This window comes from Cariama cristata, unplaced genomic scaffold (genome assembly GCF_000690535.1).
Source record: "Cariama cristata isolate BGI_N322 unplaced genomic scaffold, ASM69053v1 scaffold2498, whole genome shotgun sequence".
Lineage (NCBI taxonomy): Eukaryota > Metazoa > Chordata > Aves > Cariamiformes > Cariamidae > Cariama > Cariama cristata.
Genome location: NW_009632642.1, coordinates 76,458 through 93,337, shown reverse-complemented (window position 1 = coordinate 93,337; position 16,880 = coordinate 76,458). Strand labels below are relative to the sequence as shown.

Here is a 16,880-nt window from a genome sequence, read left to right as displayed (position 1 = left end):
GGCAGGCTCTTGCAGCACATTCAGCCTAAATAACTGACAGGAATAAAGTTACTGGCTAAAAATGTCATTATGGCCTGGAACCATGTGAGGGACTTTATTCTGTTGATGTAGACAGAATTTCTAAAGATTTCCCTTGCTGATGGTGAAATATCTATATTATGCATGGAGCTCCATCTACATTTGTGTTCAGCACTAAGAAACCAATACTCACGTCTCATATATTTTCTTATGAAAACAGATTTTTGTCTACAGCACCAAACATGTTTGTTGAACGTAAAAGAACAGACATCTTCTACAGGTCCTGAGGGAGACATTGCAGAAAGGGAGTAATCATTATAAACCATGCCGTATGTACTATATCATGTTGCCGTGAGAAAGTTACATTTGATTGGTTTATAAAATAGGTTTTAGTAAATCCCTTAAATAGTGGGTTTGGTAATTGTGCATGCTGCAGTGCAGTATTAGTGAGTACTATATAATGATTAGAGTGTTTCCAGATTGATCTCTTGGAAACAAGTGGATTTCTGACGAGAAGAATGGTATTAGAGTGGGGAAGCGTGATTGAGAAACCTCTCAATCAAGGTAACACTGATAATGCACAGAAAAATTGGAAATTATTTTGATTTGATTACAAATGACAGCTTGTTTACAAATACCACATAAAAAAGTCAAGGAGAAAATAATTAAATATAGAAGAAACACCCTGACAAACAGAATTATCTGGATCTGTCATGTATATCAGAAAGCTGAATTTTATTTGGGTTTTTCAGAATACTTATTTTCCTCTGTTTTACCTCTCAACTAATGGAATTAATTAGCATTTATTTTAAGAGTGTAGGATTTAAACTGTGGAATTTGAGTTTCTCTTTTACTTCAGGGGTACCAGGAGACCAAAGGACACAATAGAAAGTACCCCACAAGTTATGTAGAAGCACTAACACCTATACTATGCCTGACCCCCCAGACCTCTTAAGCCTAAGTCAGTAAATGTAATGATTAACTTATTCATTCTTCAGAAATGAGAAAAGTAGATAATGATTTCATATTCTTAACTAAAAAAAAACTTTAAAGGTTTTCTTTAGAAACTTCATAAGCTGATCTTAAAAAACAATAAAAAATTCAGTGCTCAAAATCAATTTGATAAATGTGTTGAGCCCTGAAGTCTTAGTACAATTAATGTACACATTACCTTTGTAATAAGTGGTATACCTGATCATAAAATAGAAACACTGGTGGAACAGTTAAAGGAATTAGTGTTTGGGGGGAAAAAAGATGGTGATAAAGTAATTAGTATCATAAGTTCAACAAAGATTTAAAACTGTGGTACATGGCAGTAATGGATTTTGAACGCAGTTAATGAGCATATTCATTGCATTCATTTTTAATTAAGTGGAAAAAAATACTGGTCCTTTAAATGGAGATAATAAATGTGCAAGTCAGTCTTGCACAAACATACAACACAAGAATTTATTGCCTGCTGTCTAACTAGGGAACTGGGGATCATTATAAAGATTAGCTTTACTGAAAAAAAAAAATAAATCCAGAAAAAGCTTTAGTAGAAAATGTTTATGGGGTAGTAAAGTTCACATTAAATATTGCTTGGCATATTTGGTAGTGTGTGTGTGCATGTGGATTAATTATTGCTTAATTTAAAATTTAAAATTTTAAATATTTAAGTATTTGCTATCACCAGAGGTAGGACTTTGTACCCTTGAAAAGGATTCAACGCTATTTACCAATTTAGATATACATGGGATGTATTTAGTGTATGACTACACATGTAAGAAAACATAAAAATATCAGTAACCATGCAACTTTCTCAGATGCGTGTTATGCTTCTGCTTAGAATACAAGTTGTGGCTTAGAAGTAAAATGATGACTTGGAAAGCTGCAGCCAGGAACTTCCAAGTGCTTGCCGTGCTTTAACCGATGCATTCTTGCCTTCCCCAGCCACCGGATTGTGCTGCCGCTGGGGCTCGGAGGGTTTCAAGCTGCAGCAGGGGAAATCCAGCTGAAATTCTTAGTGTTTATTCTGTCAGTGGGCAGTTGAGAAACTGATATGAAACAGGTTAAAGCGCTGAAACCAGATGTACCTTCTTTCAATGTTTTTATGACTTGGGAGCTCCCTAAACATTTCCAGTGGAAGCAAGGACCTTTGTGTGGCGTATTGAAGGTTATTGATGACAATTGACTGGTATTTCTTAGTTAACTTTCATGAATCTATTTGAAGTTGTTCACACATCCCCACACAAACCACACATTAAAAACTAATGAAACTAAATCAAACTTAAATCTGTTTCATCCTCTGAAAGCTCCCAACCTGTATCTCCTTTGTCAATATTACCAAAATACCAGGTTCTTTCTGACACGTAGTACATGTAGGTCTTTGCTCAACAAATATCTCATTGGGATATGCATAAACTCAAAATGTGCTTTCAAGTTTCCCTAAGCCAACTTAACCTTCAGGAGCTTGTTCACCACTGATATTACAAGACAGCAAGTTTTCTATACCAAAAAGGGCATGTAGTGATAGGACAAGGGGCAATGGCTTTAAACTGGAAGAGGGAAGATTTAGATGAGATACTAGGAAGAAATTCTTCCTGGTGAGGCGGTGGCACAGGTTGCCCAGAGAAGTTGTGGATGCCCCATCCCTGGAAGTGTTCAAGGCCAGGTTGGATGGGGCTTTGAGCAACCTGGTCTGGTGGAAGGTGTCCCTGCCCATGGCAGGGTGCGTTGGAACTGGATGATCTTTAAGGTCCTTTCCAACCCAAACCATTCTATGATTCTATGAATCTATGAAAAAACCCCGTAACTTTCACTGGTGACATGCACTATACTGCTAGTGATATTGCAGTACGAATTACTGTGCCGCGCTTAAGCAATTTCAATCTTTTTTTTCTGACTTTATTCTGCCCTATCCCACATGTTGTAATTGCTTTCCATAAAAGGAGCAAACAAAACCGTACTCCTGGGTCTTTTTAAAATGCTAACTCTGCTTTTATTTTTTTAACCTCACTGCATGATTTTATTATGTATTTAAGCCAGTAGCAACTTGGAAGCTAAGTTTAAAGTAGCTGCCTTAGGTAGCATATTTTTAGCGTTAAAAAAAGAAAAAGGAATTGCAAACTGCAGAGTCAGTTCCCAGGAAGTTCCCAGCTGCAGCTTTCTGATTTATTGATTAAAGCAGGAAGTTTGTAGAAATTTCATCAGTCAATAAACATTTGATTTTCTTTTGTGTTCAGGTATGACTTTGTAGAAGTTGAAGAGCCTAGTGATGGCACTGTTTTAGGGCGCTGGTGTGGTTCCAGTAGTGTGCCGAGCAGACAAATCTCCAAAGGAAACCAGATCAGAATAAGATTTGTGTCTGATGAATATTTTCCTTCTGAACCTGGATTCTGCATCCATTATACACTTCTTATGCCAGTAAGTATCATGTTTCAGATTGGAACATTTCAGGAAAACAAAATCTTCGAAGTGCTAGCTCAACAGAATCTTTTAATAGCTTAGGATTAATTACTGTTTATTTCTTAATAATAATAATGAGCAATCTGTCTTCCAGAATTGTACATTTTGTTTCTGTTTCTTAACTAACTGAGTGTTCTTGTGGTTCTTCTTGAATGGCTTTGGACTGGGAAGTTGTGGGCTCGGTTGTTTGTGTGGAAACTTCAATAAAATGTTTGCATTCCTAATACAGTACTGTGAAAAAAAGTTTTTTCTAGCTTTGAGAAGAAGAAAAATCAGCGTAAGAATAGGCTGTGTGACATTGAAAGAGCATTGCGAAGTTACAAAAAAGATAAAAGAAATTGATGTTTTTATTAGTCAGCTGCTATTAGACATACACAGCCAAATGATTATACCTAGTTCAAAACCGGAAAAGTTCTTATGCTTCTGGATTGTTTTATTATAGCGACAAAGCAGACAGTGCATGATACTCATTTTCCACTGCATTTTGCCTGGAAACTGTACTTTAGACTTCTCTTGAATGTTGCTTAATGCTTGCAAATCGCAGGTATTAAACAATAGTCGTTGTCTAAAATATGACTATTTTCACTGTCAACAGTTTTCTGTTACCTTTTTTCACCAAATGAAAGATCTGTGATAGCAAATCAATGTTTACAGATTTTTAAGGATGAGATAATACTGTGAAACATTAGAGAGGAGCAGAACAGGGATTGACTTGTTTTAGAATAGGTATCCCATATTTAAAGAGAGTAAGGAGGGGTTTTTTGTTAAATTCCTCATAATTCACTTAGTGAATCTCCTAAGTAGTCTTGTGGTCTGTGGTATTTGGTTGGTGGAAGATATCTGCAAACTCAATAAAAAATTGATCAAAAGAATCCATGTTGTAACCCCACTGACACACGCTTCACTCAAAATGCATTTGGCTTGCTTATTGCTTTTCCCATTTTTGCTGCTTCTCCTCATTTGCAAGACTTTGGTTACTGAGAAGAAGAAAAGAACAATTCTGCGTATCTTTTCAACAATACCTATTCTTCTACGTAATATATTTAGCATACTGATGATGATGTCAGTGAAGTGTAGTTGTTGTGTGTGTACATATATACATGTATGTTATTTTCTGTTGTTTTCCCATAAGTATTTTTAAATATTTAGGCCTAAGAACTATTCCTAAAGTGTTTAAAGGTTTGATCTGCATATTTGACTCTTTTGTGAGTTAGACAATTTTGTTAGTAGAATAGTATGACCTGATAATGATGAATTTTGAAATTAAATAAAATGTCAATCAGTCTCCAAACCAACCTGAAATATGGCCAGGTTCAAACTTTTGTACACCTGAGGGCAGAATGTAATAAGTATGTTTACTTCTAGAAAAGGGTAAAAGAAAATCCCTAAATAGATGTATTTGTGGGCTGATGCCAAATTTCATTGTTGCAGCTCTCTAGTATTATGTCCTACCTGTTACATATTTATCTGACTTAAGTATGATCTAATTTCTGTGGAATGGATTAAACAAAGGCACCTAAAAATACCAGAGTGTATGTATAATTATCTTTATGCCATGCTGTACAAATGAACTGAGTTTATTCCTTGACATTTAATGGAGAAAACTGGTTACACCATTTAAATCATTAAAGTGCAAAACAATTCTTTAATCTTCAAAATATTTACATCACTGATTCAATAGACAAAACCAGAGCTGACATCATAGGATGCATTTTCAGTTCCCCGTTTCTCCATTAACAAAGCTTATGTAGGATAAGAAGTATACATCCAAACTGTTTTAGAAACCAAGCATGTTCTCTCTCACATATATAACAGGCAAGAGCAGACCCCTTCATGTAATAGGAATTCAGAACTAGCTCCAAAATGTGCAGTGTAAAAATTGCTTATCGGTTTGTGAGGGTTAATTTCTAAATCGCTCTTTAAAAGGGCTGTGATCTTTTTCATCAAAAATTATGTCTTAAGCCATGCAAAATACAATTTCACATTTCAGACTGCAGGTTGTAAATGAAATCTACTGAGTTTCAGGATTAGAGCTGCTTCTTGTACCTGAAGCATTTGAAAACTGATGCCAAAAAAAGGTGCTTTTCTTTAGAACTATAAAGATACCTCATCCAACATTTCAAGAGAAACTAAAATTTACAGCCCCCTCTCCCCTCCCACCTCCCTGCAAAAAAGATGTCAGCTATAGGAATGAGTGTAAATTTTAAATAATTCATGCAAAAACATAACTGATTCACTTAGTGATTCACTTCAATGAATTGGTCCTAAACAGTTAAATTTATTTTTTTTTCCCCCCTCATTTTTTGGCAAGAGTGGGAGGGGGAGAAGCCTGGTAGACTAGCAATGAGAGATTGTTTGGGGAGAAATGAAGCAAAACTGAAATAAAACAGTGCAAGCTTGTTTCTGTATTTGGAGGCCACACACAGAGAGGGGCACTGGACACATTTTGAGGTCTTTTAAAGAGCGAGAGAAATTACTTTGTTTAAATCTGCTGTAAGTTATCGTATATATATATTTTTACTTTGTATATTACATTTCAAACCAACTTTTCACATGATGAATAAGTAGGGGGAGAATGGCTATTGATCCGATTACTTTACTGCTAAGATTTAGTCACTCAAAAGAACCCGCAGCAGTTCCAATATCAATAAATGAAACATTTTCTCGAAGGGTTTACCATGAGATTGTAAGGCATGGCATAAAGCTAGTGCATGTACTGTATACAAGCAGAATGATTCCTGAGAAAAACATGAAGCTTTTCTTCAGACTCTTGCTAATTACAGTTTAATAATTTTAATTTTTTCTATTTCAAATTGTGTACCCTGAATACATCTAGAACTTTCTGTAATTCTGGTCTAACTCTACTTTCCTCTGATCTATAGTTGGGAGCTATTTTTGTCTGGAATACCATAAAGTGGAATGAAGTGTTGAAAAAGGTTACTCTTACTGAGAAAATGTAGTTTGTATTATTTCAAAATTATTATGCTACTTTCAGCACAGCTGTTGTTCTTAGTCACTCCTTTCATGCACTGCCCTGTCACTTAGTCTGTGCTTACTGGTGAGCTGCTTTATTCACCAAGGGCTGCTTAGCGGTTGTTCTGCATTTTGACTGTTCAGCTATGCATTTATTAAAAGTCATGTTTTTGGCAGCACTGTATCACCTAAACCCTCCTAGAACTTCATTGCAAAACCAATCCATATTTAATTTCTTTTCCTCTTCTTGCCCCCAGTTACAGCTCTAATCCATGTAGTAGCCACATGCAATGCAGGGAAACATTATAAAATCTTACATGTTTGGGCTTCAGTCTTCCTAGTGACTTGTTTAGTTTAAATTATGTCAGTTACAAGTTTGGCAGAGAAAACTTGATGTAATAAAGCCCATTGTTACTTGGGGAATGGGTGAATGGGATACTTGATGCCTGAGGTGCCATTAAGGAATGCGTGACTGATTGCCAAAGTAGTTATTAATTATTCAGGGCGCTCAGAACAAAGCAGCTCCAGTTAAAGTTGAAGCTGGGGGTGACTGTATTCCCCTTCTTTTTTGGCATATGGTAGCATGTCATTTGTCATCAAAGATCATGCTGAAGATCTTTGCAAAGAACAGACTTAACCCTCTTCTATGCAAGTGAAGATGAAGAGGAAAATCCAAGAAGCTGCTTAAAGACTGACCTAGTTTAAAAGTGACTTGGCAGGTGTTTTGTCATTTTGGTGCAGTACCTGTATGGCTACCTGGATTTCAATCCAAGAGAGATTTCTAGATGTTTTTTCTTTTGATGCAGAGATGTTGTTAGTAGTGCTCTTGCTATTAACCATAATGAAGACTAAATTTAATACTGTGCAGATAATCTATTTAGGGCTATCTAATAATTGTTCCTTTATTTCATCCAAATTGGCTAAACTTTGCTCTGTTAGGGATGAGCATGTTAATTTGTTTGCGGAACCTTTTTAATTGAGCTTGTTTAATGAAAAGGCAAATAAAATTTAAATACTAATAGAAAAAGTGTATACTAATAGAACAGAGAAAGGAAAGCTCTTACTTAGCATTCCCTTCCTTTCAAAAGTCCACAGATTTCACAGATATCAGGTATCTGTCTTGCATGTCAGCACCAAAGTCCGAGAGAGGCTTAACTTTGGCTGCAATAACTGAAAATCCATCCAGAAACATCATAAAGGACATTATTGATCTCCTAAAAAAAGGTTTTTGTACACTCTTCTAAGAAGTTGTCAAAAGGTTTTGGAAATAACACAATTTCAGAGTTGTTTCAGCCAAGGTGGTATGAAGCAGCAGGAGAGTGTACAAGTGTTATTTAGCACTTTGCAATACTACGCGAAGTGAAAAAGAACTGAAAATCCTTCATATGATGTGAAGGACTCTTAAACAAAACCTCTATGTTCAGAGTTTCCACTGATTAGGTATAGTGAAACCTAAGCCTGGATAAATGAACAAACTCCTAAAGATGCTCCAGCATGCAAACTCAATGGTTCATTTTTTTGTGTGTGGCAAAAATTCATTGTAAATCAAAGAGGTTTTTGGACTAATTCTTTCCTTGAAGATTTCATTTTGTGTTAAATTTGTGCTTGAGGTCTAAAAAGAAATTCCTTTTAAATTTCTTAAATGAGACATTAAAGATCATCCAAAATACATAGATAGGAGTGACAGGCTTCAGGTTAATCAAAAAAGTACAAAACCAAGGATGGCTATTATCCATGGGACTACAATGAGAGGGGAAAAAAAAACAACTTTTGAAGCAAAAAGAACCTCTGAAGGATACTTCCTAATAAAATCATAACATCTTGTTTTCCTGTGACCATATCTCATTCTGTCACATGGATATCATAAAAAATTTTAAAATCTGTGTATGTGAAGCAGACTCACAGAGAGACAGGGTTAGAAATGAATCTAGCAAAATTGTGGACCTGCACAGAAGTCCACGGAAGTGTGTCCTTGACCTGCACAACCTGAGATGTCAGTGTGGATTTCCTAGGGCTCTAAAAGGAAGAGAGATATTTTGAACCAAATTGGTTGCCATTTAGTTCTTAAAAGGAATGAATATGCTTATATGATAGTGCATTTTGTACTCTGAAGGACGAAGTTCCTTTCCCTCTGGCCAAAATTTGAATGTAGTTTCTCATGTAGTATATGTAGTATATACCATTTCTTTTGTATTTTTCTATGATGTTAGTTTTACAGTGGCTCAAGTTCAAAAGAATCAGAAATGGTTTCATTGACTATTTGTAGGACAAAGTAGTTTTGTTTTCTTGGAGAGACCTTTTTTGTTCGTTTCTTTTTTACAAAGTCGTCATATATTTGATTAAAATTTAAATTATTTTGGAAGTTTATTGGATATCCCACCAGATTTCACTGAGGCAAAAGATAATTAAAAAAATCAACTGATTTTCTTATTTCTAAATAAGTAACAATAATTTCAAAATTAAAAGCAATTATGTTACCACACCTCAAATGTCATACTTTTTTTTTTTCTTTCTATTCAACAACTTCAGTAAAATTTCTTCCTGAAAATTTCAGTAGTGTTCAACAGGTAACAGAACTGATTCTGATTATGGAGCATTCATGTAAGTCTTAAAATTGTATTTTTGAAAGACAGTATTGAGGGGAAATCAACCCAAGTGAGGCGGAGAAGTGCTTGTGAGAACTGCTCTCCTTTTAGCCATCACTAGCATTATGTACTAGTTGGATCATTCTGGCAACCTGTTTCAAGCAGCAATTATTGCCATAAACAAGAGACAGAGTACTACAACTGTCAAGAAAAAGCAGGCAGCCCTTTTTGCTTCTTTCCTCTAATTATGTCTTTGATCACATACTAACCCTCTCCTCCCACATGAAAGCAGATAGTGGGATGATTCAGTGCAAACAATGTTTAACCTCTTTAAATGCCCTAAAAAGTAAAAAAGTTTAGAAAACATACTGGAAAAGCATTTCAAATACATGAGACAATCCCTCTTCTTTAATTTTTGCAAGTTACTAAAGGCTTTTATTAGGTTTCCATTTAGTAATAAATATTTATATTGTCAGGGACTCTTTTTGTATTATTTAGAAACTTTATTAGTGCGTCTTGTAGCGTTTTCGTCAGAAGTAGATATATGCATATTTATGTGGTATATCATTTATTTTATTGTAGTGTTCTGCAACAAGTCTTGCATATATAAGTTTTAATGTTTTGCGCACTGTTGTTTTCAAAAAGTCTGCAAGAGAAGTTAAAGATAGAAAGAAGAGTGTTTTTTGTCTTGTCCTGAACAATTTCAAAAGTCTCCTGGAATATCATGACTCTGGGAGTGGTCTGGCTAGTGGCAAGGGGGTCTTAAGTAACATTATTTCTGTTTGGGAACAATCTGAAAGAACTGTATTTTGCCAACTGATGAGAAAAAAAAAAGATAAATGTGTACAAATCTAGGAGAGAGAGTAATGTGGAAAATCCAGTCTGCATTAATGGTGCAAGGAAGAGACTACATGGTACATGTGGAAGGTGGACTGGGGTGTAAGAATTACCAGCCTTGTGGATTACCATAGCAGTTACCTTTGGTGTTTTGTCATTCAACTTGTCTTAATAGACATTGAAGTTTACACTTACTATTAAGCAGGGAACGCATCATGAATGAAAATAACTTTCAACCATTACATTTTAATATTGTAGTCCTGAGTATCTTCTGGGAGTCCTCATTATAAGAGTGTATCCTTATAGTAAAACACAGTTAAATACTAAAACTCAAGATTTAGAAATAAGTATGTGTCTTTTATTGCATTTTGACATCAGAATTTGAACGACATTTCAGATTGTGAGTTTTTTACTTAATGAAATGTCTACTATTATACTAACCCATAAACTTTTTTTCAAGTAGTATTTGAGTTGTATTTTAGTTGGGTTTTTTCCATTAAGTTCACTCAAGAAGGACTGAATTCGGTCTAATCAGAGCAATTACACAGAAGAAATTAACGAAAGAATAATACTGTCGCTCCGTAGCAACTATAAATATTAGCCTAAAATATGTTATTCTCTACTTGTAGCAACTTCCCTTAACTGATCTTCAAAGAGATTCTCTCTTCCTTCCTAAAATCTCAATTCTGAAATGGTTCTTTACAAATAAATGAGGATCAGAGCAAGCTGGTTAGTCTTTGTCAGTCAGTATTAATACATTAAAGCATTTAATATGTGTTATGTATGTCAGCATGTGAATTTGAAATTTGTTATTCAACAGAGTTAGCAGCAATGTCAAGTTTCAAAGTCTTCCCGACTGCCTTCCCAGTTTCCCAAATGTCAGGCTGCCTTGAACCAAACCAAAAATTGTCTGTCCCAGGAGCCTGCAACCGGTGGTGGTCCCAAATGGATGTCAGGGAGCACTAGGAGGAGGTCAAGCAGCCATGATTCTTCCCCCCTCCTGTACTGCCCCACTTATCAGCTATTTTCTGCAGAAGAAGGAGATTCCCCGAGCCTGTGTGCTTTGTCTATTTAGTAACCTGTACAACAGACACTCCTTGCAAAGAATTGTCCATGTACCCTTTGAACCCCAGGTAAACTTCATGCATTGACAACGTCCTTTGCTAAAATCGAATTGTATAGGCACCTCATAGAACAGAAACTTCAAACTCCTTTACTTAAGAGGGATATGTATGCATATAAAAATGTGTCAGTTTTAAACTGTAAGCTCACTGATCCCATTTAATTGGAGCTGTTGGATGCTACCTCAACATAAATATTCCACAATGATGTCCAAATGTTCCTTTAGTCTTTTAAAATTATTTTGTAGTCATGGTTCAGATTTACTTGTTCAATCTTATTGATCGTATCTATTCTAAAGAGTGCAGTGTCTCATTTATGTGTGTTTTTTTTTTTTTAATTTAATCCTTACTCAATGTTATATAAGCTACTTTTCACTTAATATGTTTGGTTAAAAAAAACCCAAAACCATACCCCCAACCCCAAAAAAACCAACCAACCAAAACCCCAAAAACCCCAATATCTCCTTCCTGTTCTCCCAGGTCCCTTTATCTTTACTCGGGTTTGGGGTTTTTTTTTTTTGGCTGCCTTTATCTTTTTTTTTTTATGTTTTAAGTATTACATAATTGTCTAGTTGACTATCACTTTTCCAATTTCCAGGATCAACATGTTATTCACAGCTTTTTGAGAAAGCACGCTGATGGCTTCTGTACAAATTCCAAAGCAAAGTGACTCTGTCCCATTGTCAAAGTAATCCCCTGTGTAACTGGCACAGTCCTAGATTTTTTGTGCTTTCAAATACTGAGGCGTTGTGTCTGACATGCTTGCTAGTGGAAAAAAAGGTAAGCAAATGTATATTTGATACTAGGTTTAAGGCAGCACTGTAATTTTCAGTTATGCTATTTTAGCTGCATTCATGTCATGTCCCTATCCATTATTAGAGTCTTAGTCATGCCGCAATCCTATCCATTGCCTCACCCCAACAAAACAGGCAGTAACTAATTAAAGTGGTGTGTACTGTGCTAATTTTTCTTAGGAAACGATGAAAACAGGAATGAAAGGAAAGAATTTGGGACAGAACAGAGTTACTCAATGCAACTTCTTTTTTTTTTTTTTTTTTTTAATCTGTGGTCCATATCTGAAGGGCTCTTAGGAACAGCAGAATTGCATGGCAAAAATGGAAAGATGGCTGCAGCTCTAGATGTTTGAGATCAAATCAGCTGTGGAGCAGCTTCTGTGGATGACTGACTGCACAGTCTGACTCCACAGACTGGTGGAAGCACCTCTTTAAATTCAGGAGGAAAATTCTTGACAGAGTAATAACACTGTGTAGTAGCTTCAGGGTAAGAGTTTACTTGTGGAAAGATTAATGTGGGGTATTGGTAGTGGTGTTAAGAGAAATCCTTTTGTTTCTGAAAAGGGCTTGATAATAAGCACTATGGGAATAGCAAGATTTGCACCTGCCTTGTCTTTGCAGTACCTGGCCTCTGGTGTTACAGATGGGGATTATGAGCTGTCATTTGTTAGCTTCTGATAAGTACTCAAAACTTCTTTTAATGATGATGATGAAAGGTCTGGCTGAAGAAGCCAGGATTTTTGTTGAAAAGGTTTCAGTTTTGTTTACATAGGAAAGTCTAGATAGCCACAAAGCTGTTGCATCTGTTCGTTCAATTATCTCTGGCTAGGGTGGTGGAGAAGGAATTCAGGAGGGTTGCTGCCATGTTCGCTCCTGATAACTGGTGTATATTGTTGAAGAACTGTAATCATTTAAAAAACAAAATGAAATAAAAAAAGCTTGCATGTGAAAATGTAGGGCAATTTGTTTGACAAAAGATATGTCCAGAGGCAGAATGCTCAGGCTGCTTGATTATTCATTTCACTCTGCTTTTGAGCTAGGCAATAAATCGTAAGAAGAAAAATAATAAGAATCATTTATGAGGAGAAATAAAATGCTGGGCTTCAAATTGAAGGGAGTGATTTAGTGCACGAAAGACCAGGTTCAAAGGGACTTGAGAAGTGGAGGTGTGAAAGCAGATGGTGGAGCTTTTGGAAGAAATTTTCCATGTAATCCTACAGATATTGTGAAGTTGGTAGTTCCTAACAGCCCTTCCCTTTCAGCTGCCAAAGGATTCCTTGGGGGAACTCCATAATAACTCTACCCTGACACCACATACAACAGTTCTCAGGCCTCATCTGAGTAGGTCTGTTAGGTGGTTAGGGGAATTTCAGTGTAGTGGTGTAGATAATTAAATCAATCTGACACTTTATTGTCCAGTGTGTGTAGCTGTGGTGTCTTTTGGTAGCACTTTATTAACTTAAGAGTTTCTTGGTAGACATCTTGTGTTCTAAATGTTCTTCTAATAGTGTGACAAATACCCTTTAAACAGCAGGACCTCTTTAACTAGACAGATGTTGTGCTAAGGTAATTTTGTTAGAAATCAGTATCCTTGTGGTTTTCTGAATAGTTGACATAGTAAATACAATTTCTTAAATTTGAATTTGCAAATGTTTATTTTTCAGTATTTTTCTTTTACTTATTCTCCCTGCATATGAATGTAAAAAGGTCACTATTTTTGAAACTTCAAAACGTCTAAAATCTGAAATTGTTTTGTAGCCAAATTTTTGCTGTGTGCAACTGACCCTGAACTTCCCTACCGATTGACATGACCAAAATGATTAGGTAGCCAGGGATAGTAAAATAACTGAGTTGAGCCAAAGTCACTCGGTCATCATTTGTATTTCCTGGGGAAAAGGCCAAATGCCAAATCATTTTTAACTTGCGAACTGGCAGGACAGTTAGTCACATATATGTAGGCTTTTAATATGTAAACTGTTAATAGGGTTGCCCTTGCTTATCTTCTGAAAATCACTCTGATCTTCTGAACTCTTCTGACTTGTGTTTGCCTATTTGTCTTCGGGATTTTCAATGTGAGGTGTTCTGGGTAATCAAAAGTTAATAATAAAATACTTCCCGTTCCTGAGTCATCTGTGTAATGCTTTTTTTGGCTTTGAATTCTTGTCTTTTAGTCAAAGTAAATTCTGTCATTGATCTCTTCTTGTTTGTGCTCTGTCAATATATGTAACTTTAAATACTGTATTAACTTTTTTAAATTGCCTTTCTGCTTAAGAAAGTCATAGGCACCTTTCATGTAGAAAAAACCTTGCAATTAGGTGCCTAAAATAGCAGTACATCTTTTGATGCATAATAGGTGTAGAATTAAGAGTCATAAGTGTTTTGAAACTGTTTGCTGGTATAAAACACTTCAGAAAACGGCCCAGCTTTTCAACAAAAACCAGATAGATGGTCAAATCAACAGTACAAAGACAAATGAAATATTGTCAAAGGGTTTTTCCATTATGTTTCAAATCATCATTAAGAATAAAAAATTGAGTTACTTTCACAGCTAGGTATTTATGTGGATGAAAGACAATATAAAATTTGGAAGTAATTTACTACTTTGCTAACTGTCCTGGCTTTCCTAACAAAACATATCTCAAAATATTAGAACTTAAGGAACAAACCTGCACATCTTTGAGATGATTAGATTGAAAGCCTGATATTTTGCAAATGTGAGAGAGAGGTGAACCTAAACCTTGTGCAAAGCCCACTGTACGGAGGTGAACCACAAGTGTGGGTCTTTGGGCAACTATCAACCCCACAGCAGCCTGCTGCTCTGCCGTAGTAAACCAAACTGTTCTGGTTATGTACTGTAGAGAAGCGCTATATTCCTAGTTGATTTAAAGCCTAAGAACACCTTTGAGGTAATGTCATGACCGAAGAAAGGCAAAGTAAAATCAGCTGTTACTTTTGCGAGCTACTCACACTTACATCTATGTAGTTAAGGATTTGTTTATACATTTTCTTAGAATTAAGACCAGACAGGAGAAATTAACACCTAGTATTTGTATGTAACAGTGGTAGTAAATAGTGAGGGGGTTTTGCAGATTTTAATTTAGATAATAGGTACACTTACAGGGACTTTTTTGATTATTTTCTGAGACCATGGTTGCTGTCCATTATTTTAAGTAGGCACCCTTCCTATTTTGTTATTTATTGCCTCCTTTTCTATAAAGTATGTTTCTCTTACTAGTGTATCTAATATTTTTAAAAACTACATTGGGAACATGCTTCTTTAAATTGGAAAAGAGACTTGCCATGCTGTTAAAGAAGGAAAAAAAAAATTCATAAAATTTCCATGATAAGGTTTGATATTTCATTACCTGAAATCGCTTAAAAATTATAGGGGAATTTGGAAAATGAATAAATTAAAAGCTGCCCAAATGTGAACAGAACCAACTTTTTTTTACAGGCTGTTTAAAAAAAGCTGATGATTTTAAAAACAATTATGCTAAGCAAGCCATACAAAGCTATAATTTACCAAGCAAGTGCTATACAAAAATGCCAGTAGATAATTTATAGATAGGGGCTGGGCTAAATTTTGTGGTTAGTACTTGGAAGAGCAGTAAAATACTAAGGTGATGTCATCATAAAAATCTGAAACCAGAGGAAAATCATTTTAACAACACAGTTTCAAGAAAAAAACATTAGTTTCCATTCTTAATTTTTCTTTAAATCTAATTCCCTGATAAAGTATAAAAATATGCTTCCTTATGAAAGACTCCACACTGTCCTCTCTTGAATTAAATACTTATAAAAAATAATCTCCTAATAAAGCAATTAGAGAATTCCCCAAAGAGAACCGGGAAGAAACACATCTTGTACAGGACACAGCATGGGAACTTTTCAGTTTGGGTATTTTATACCCTGCTCTGATGCTGTCACGTACAATGTTCTGTCTCCAATAACCGTCTGTCATCGGCCATGGCTTCCTTGCAGTAACGCAGTCATGCCTTCCACTGGTATTTTCTGCTGCAGGAAAAGGATGGCAGCTCTTTTCTCTTTTCTGCTGTGTATTGTGGTTTAGAGGAGAAAGACAAAATAATACTCAGGTTACCTGAGGCGGGAGGAACTGGCAAGAGTTATAGTGCCAAATTGTCATGGTTGGATCATTCTGTTTACAAATGGTATTCCTATGGTTTTTGTCAGGAGAATAGTAGTATTTTAAAGTTGTTCTAACAATGCGTCAACTTGGATTTATTATTGCATGTAATTTTACTGTTCATTATTTCTATTCATATAGTGATAAGCACACTATTGAAATTGTAATAATAGATAATGTTATATTTTCCAATTTATGAGCTTTTGAAATCTTTGGCTGTTTTGATTCTAGTTCTTCTTTGTCATGCAAACAGTGTGAGTGGTGACAGATTTTTAAACAAGCAGTTCCCATTGCCTTCAAAAGGAAAATTAGATATTGGCTCTGAAAGGCAATGACCATGTCATCAAAATAATGGCCACATTATCCAAGTTTAAATAGGTTATTGTTTTTTAAAAAAAATCTTGATAAATTAATTGGCAAATAATTATTTCTCTATATGCATTTATTACAGTGAGAATAATGTTCTGCCCAGTGAGATCTTATTTCACAATTGCAACCTATTCCTTTAATCTCCTAATTGAATGAATTATACACTATGGACCAGCTTCAGCAGTGAAGTAAAGATTGCCTGGAAGAATTTAACTTTGATGGTAATGGGGTTAAAACCAGTATTGATGTTATCATTCTGAGATCACAATCAGTGTTTATCTCCAAAAATTGGTTTAATTTTCTGTGAGAGAAGTGGAATAGTGGAAGAAAAAAAGAAAAGGGGTGTCAGCATTTTAGTTGCTTACTAAAACATCCTCATTTCTCAGAACTCTCTTTTACAACATATAATAGTTGCTAAGGTAACCCGTATCTAATACTAGTATATTGTTTGAGGAGAGAATATAAGCTTAATTGTTAAATAGCAAAATGTCCTCTTCTAACTTTTTGACTGGAATGTAAACTTACAAAGGGAATTTTTACTCATCTAAATTCAGTCAAATTGTATTAAGATTATGGTGATGTACTTGAAATG

General features: G+C 35.4%; 1 protein-coding gene across 1 annotated transcript in view; it reads left to right on the top strand.

Annotated features, from left to right (window-relative positions):
• The first annotated feature begins 342 nt into the window (after positions 1-342).
• The window catches only part of PDGFC (platelet derived growth factor C), a 37,201-nt gene continuing 20,663 nt past the window's right edge, over positions 343-16,880 (top strand). Inside the window, exons 1-2 of the mRNA XM_009706416.1 lie at positions 343-347; positions 3,243-3,423. Of these exons, the coding sequence (XP_009704718.1) occupies positions 343-347; positions 3,243-3,423 (186 nt within the window). The remainder of the gene's footprint in view (positions 348-3,242; positions 3,424-16,880) is intronic.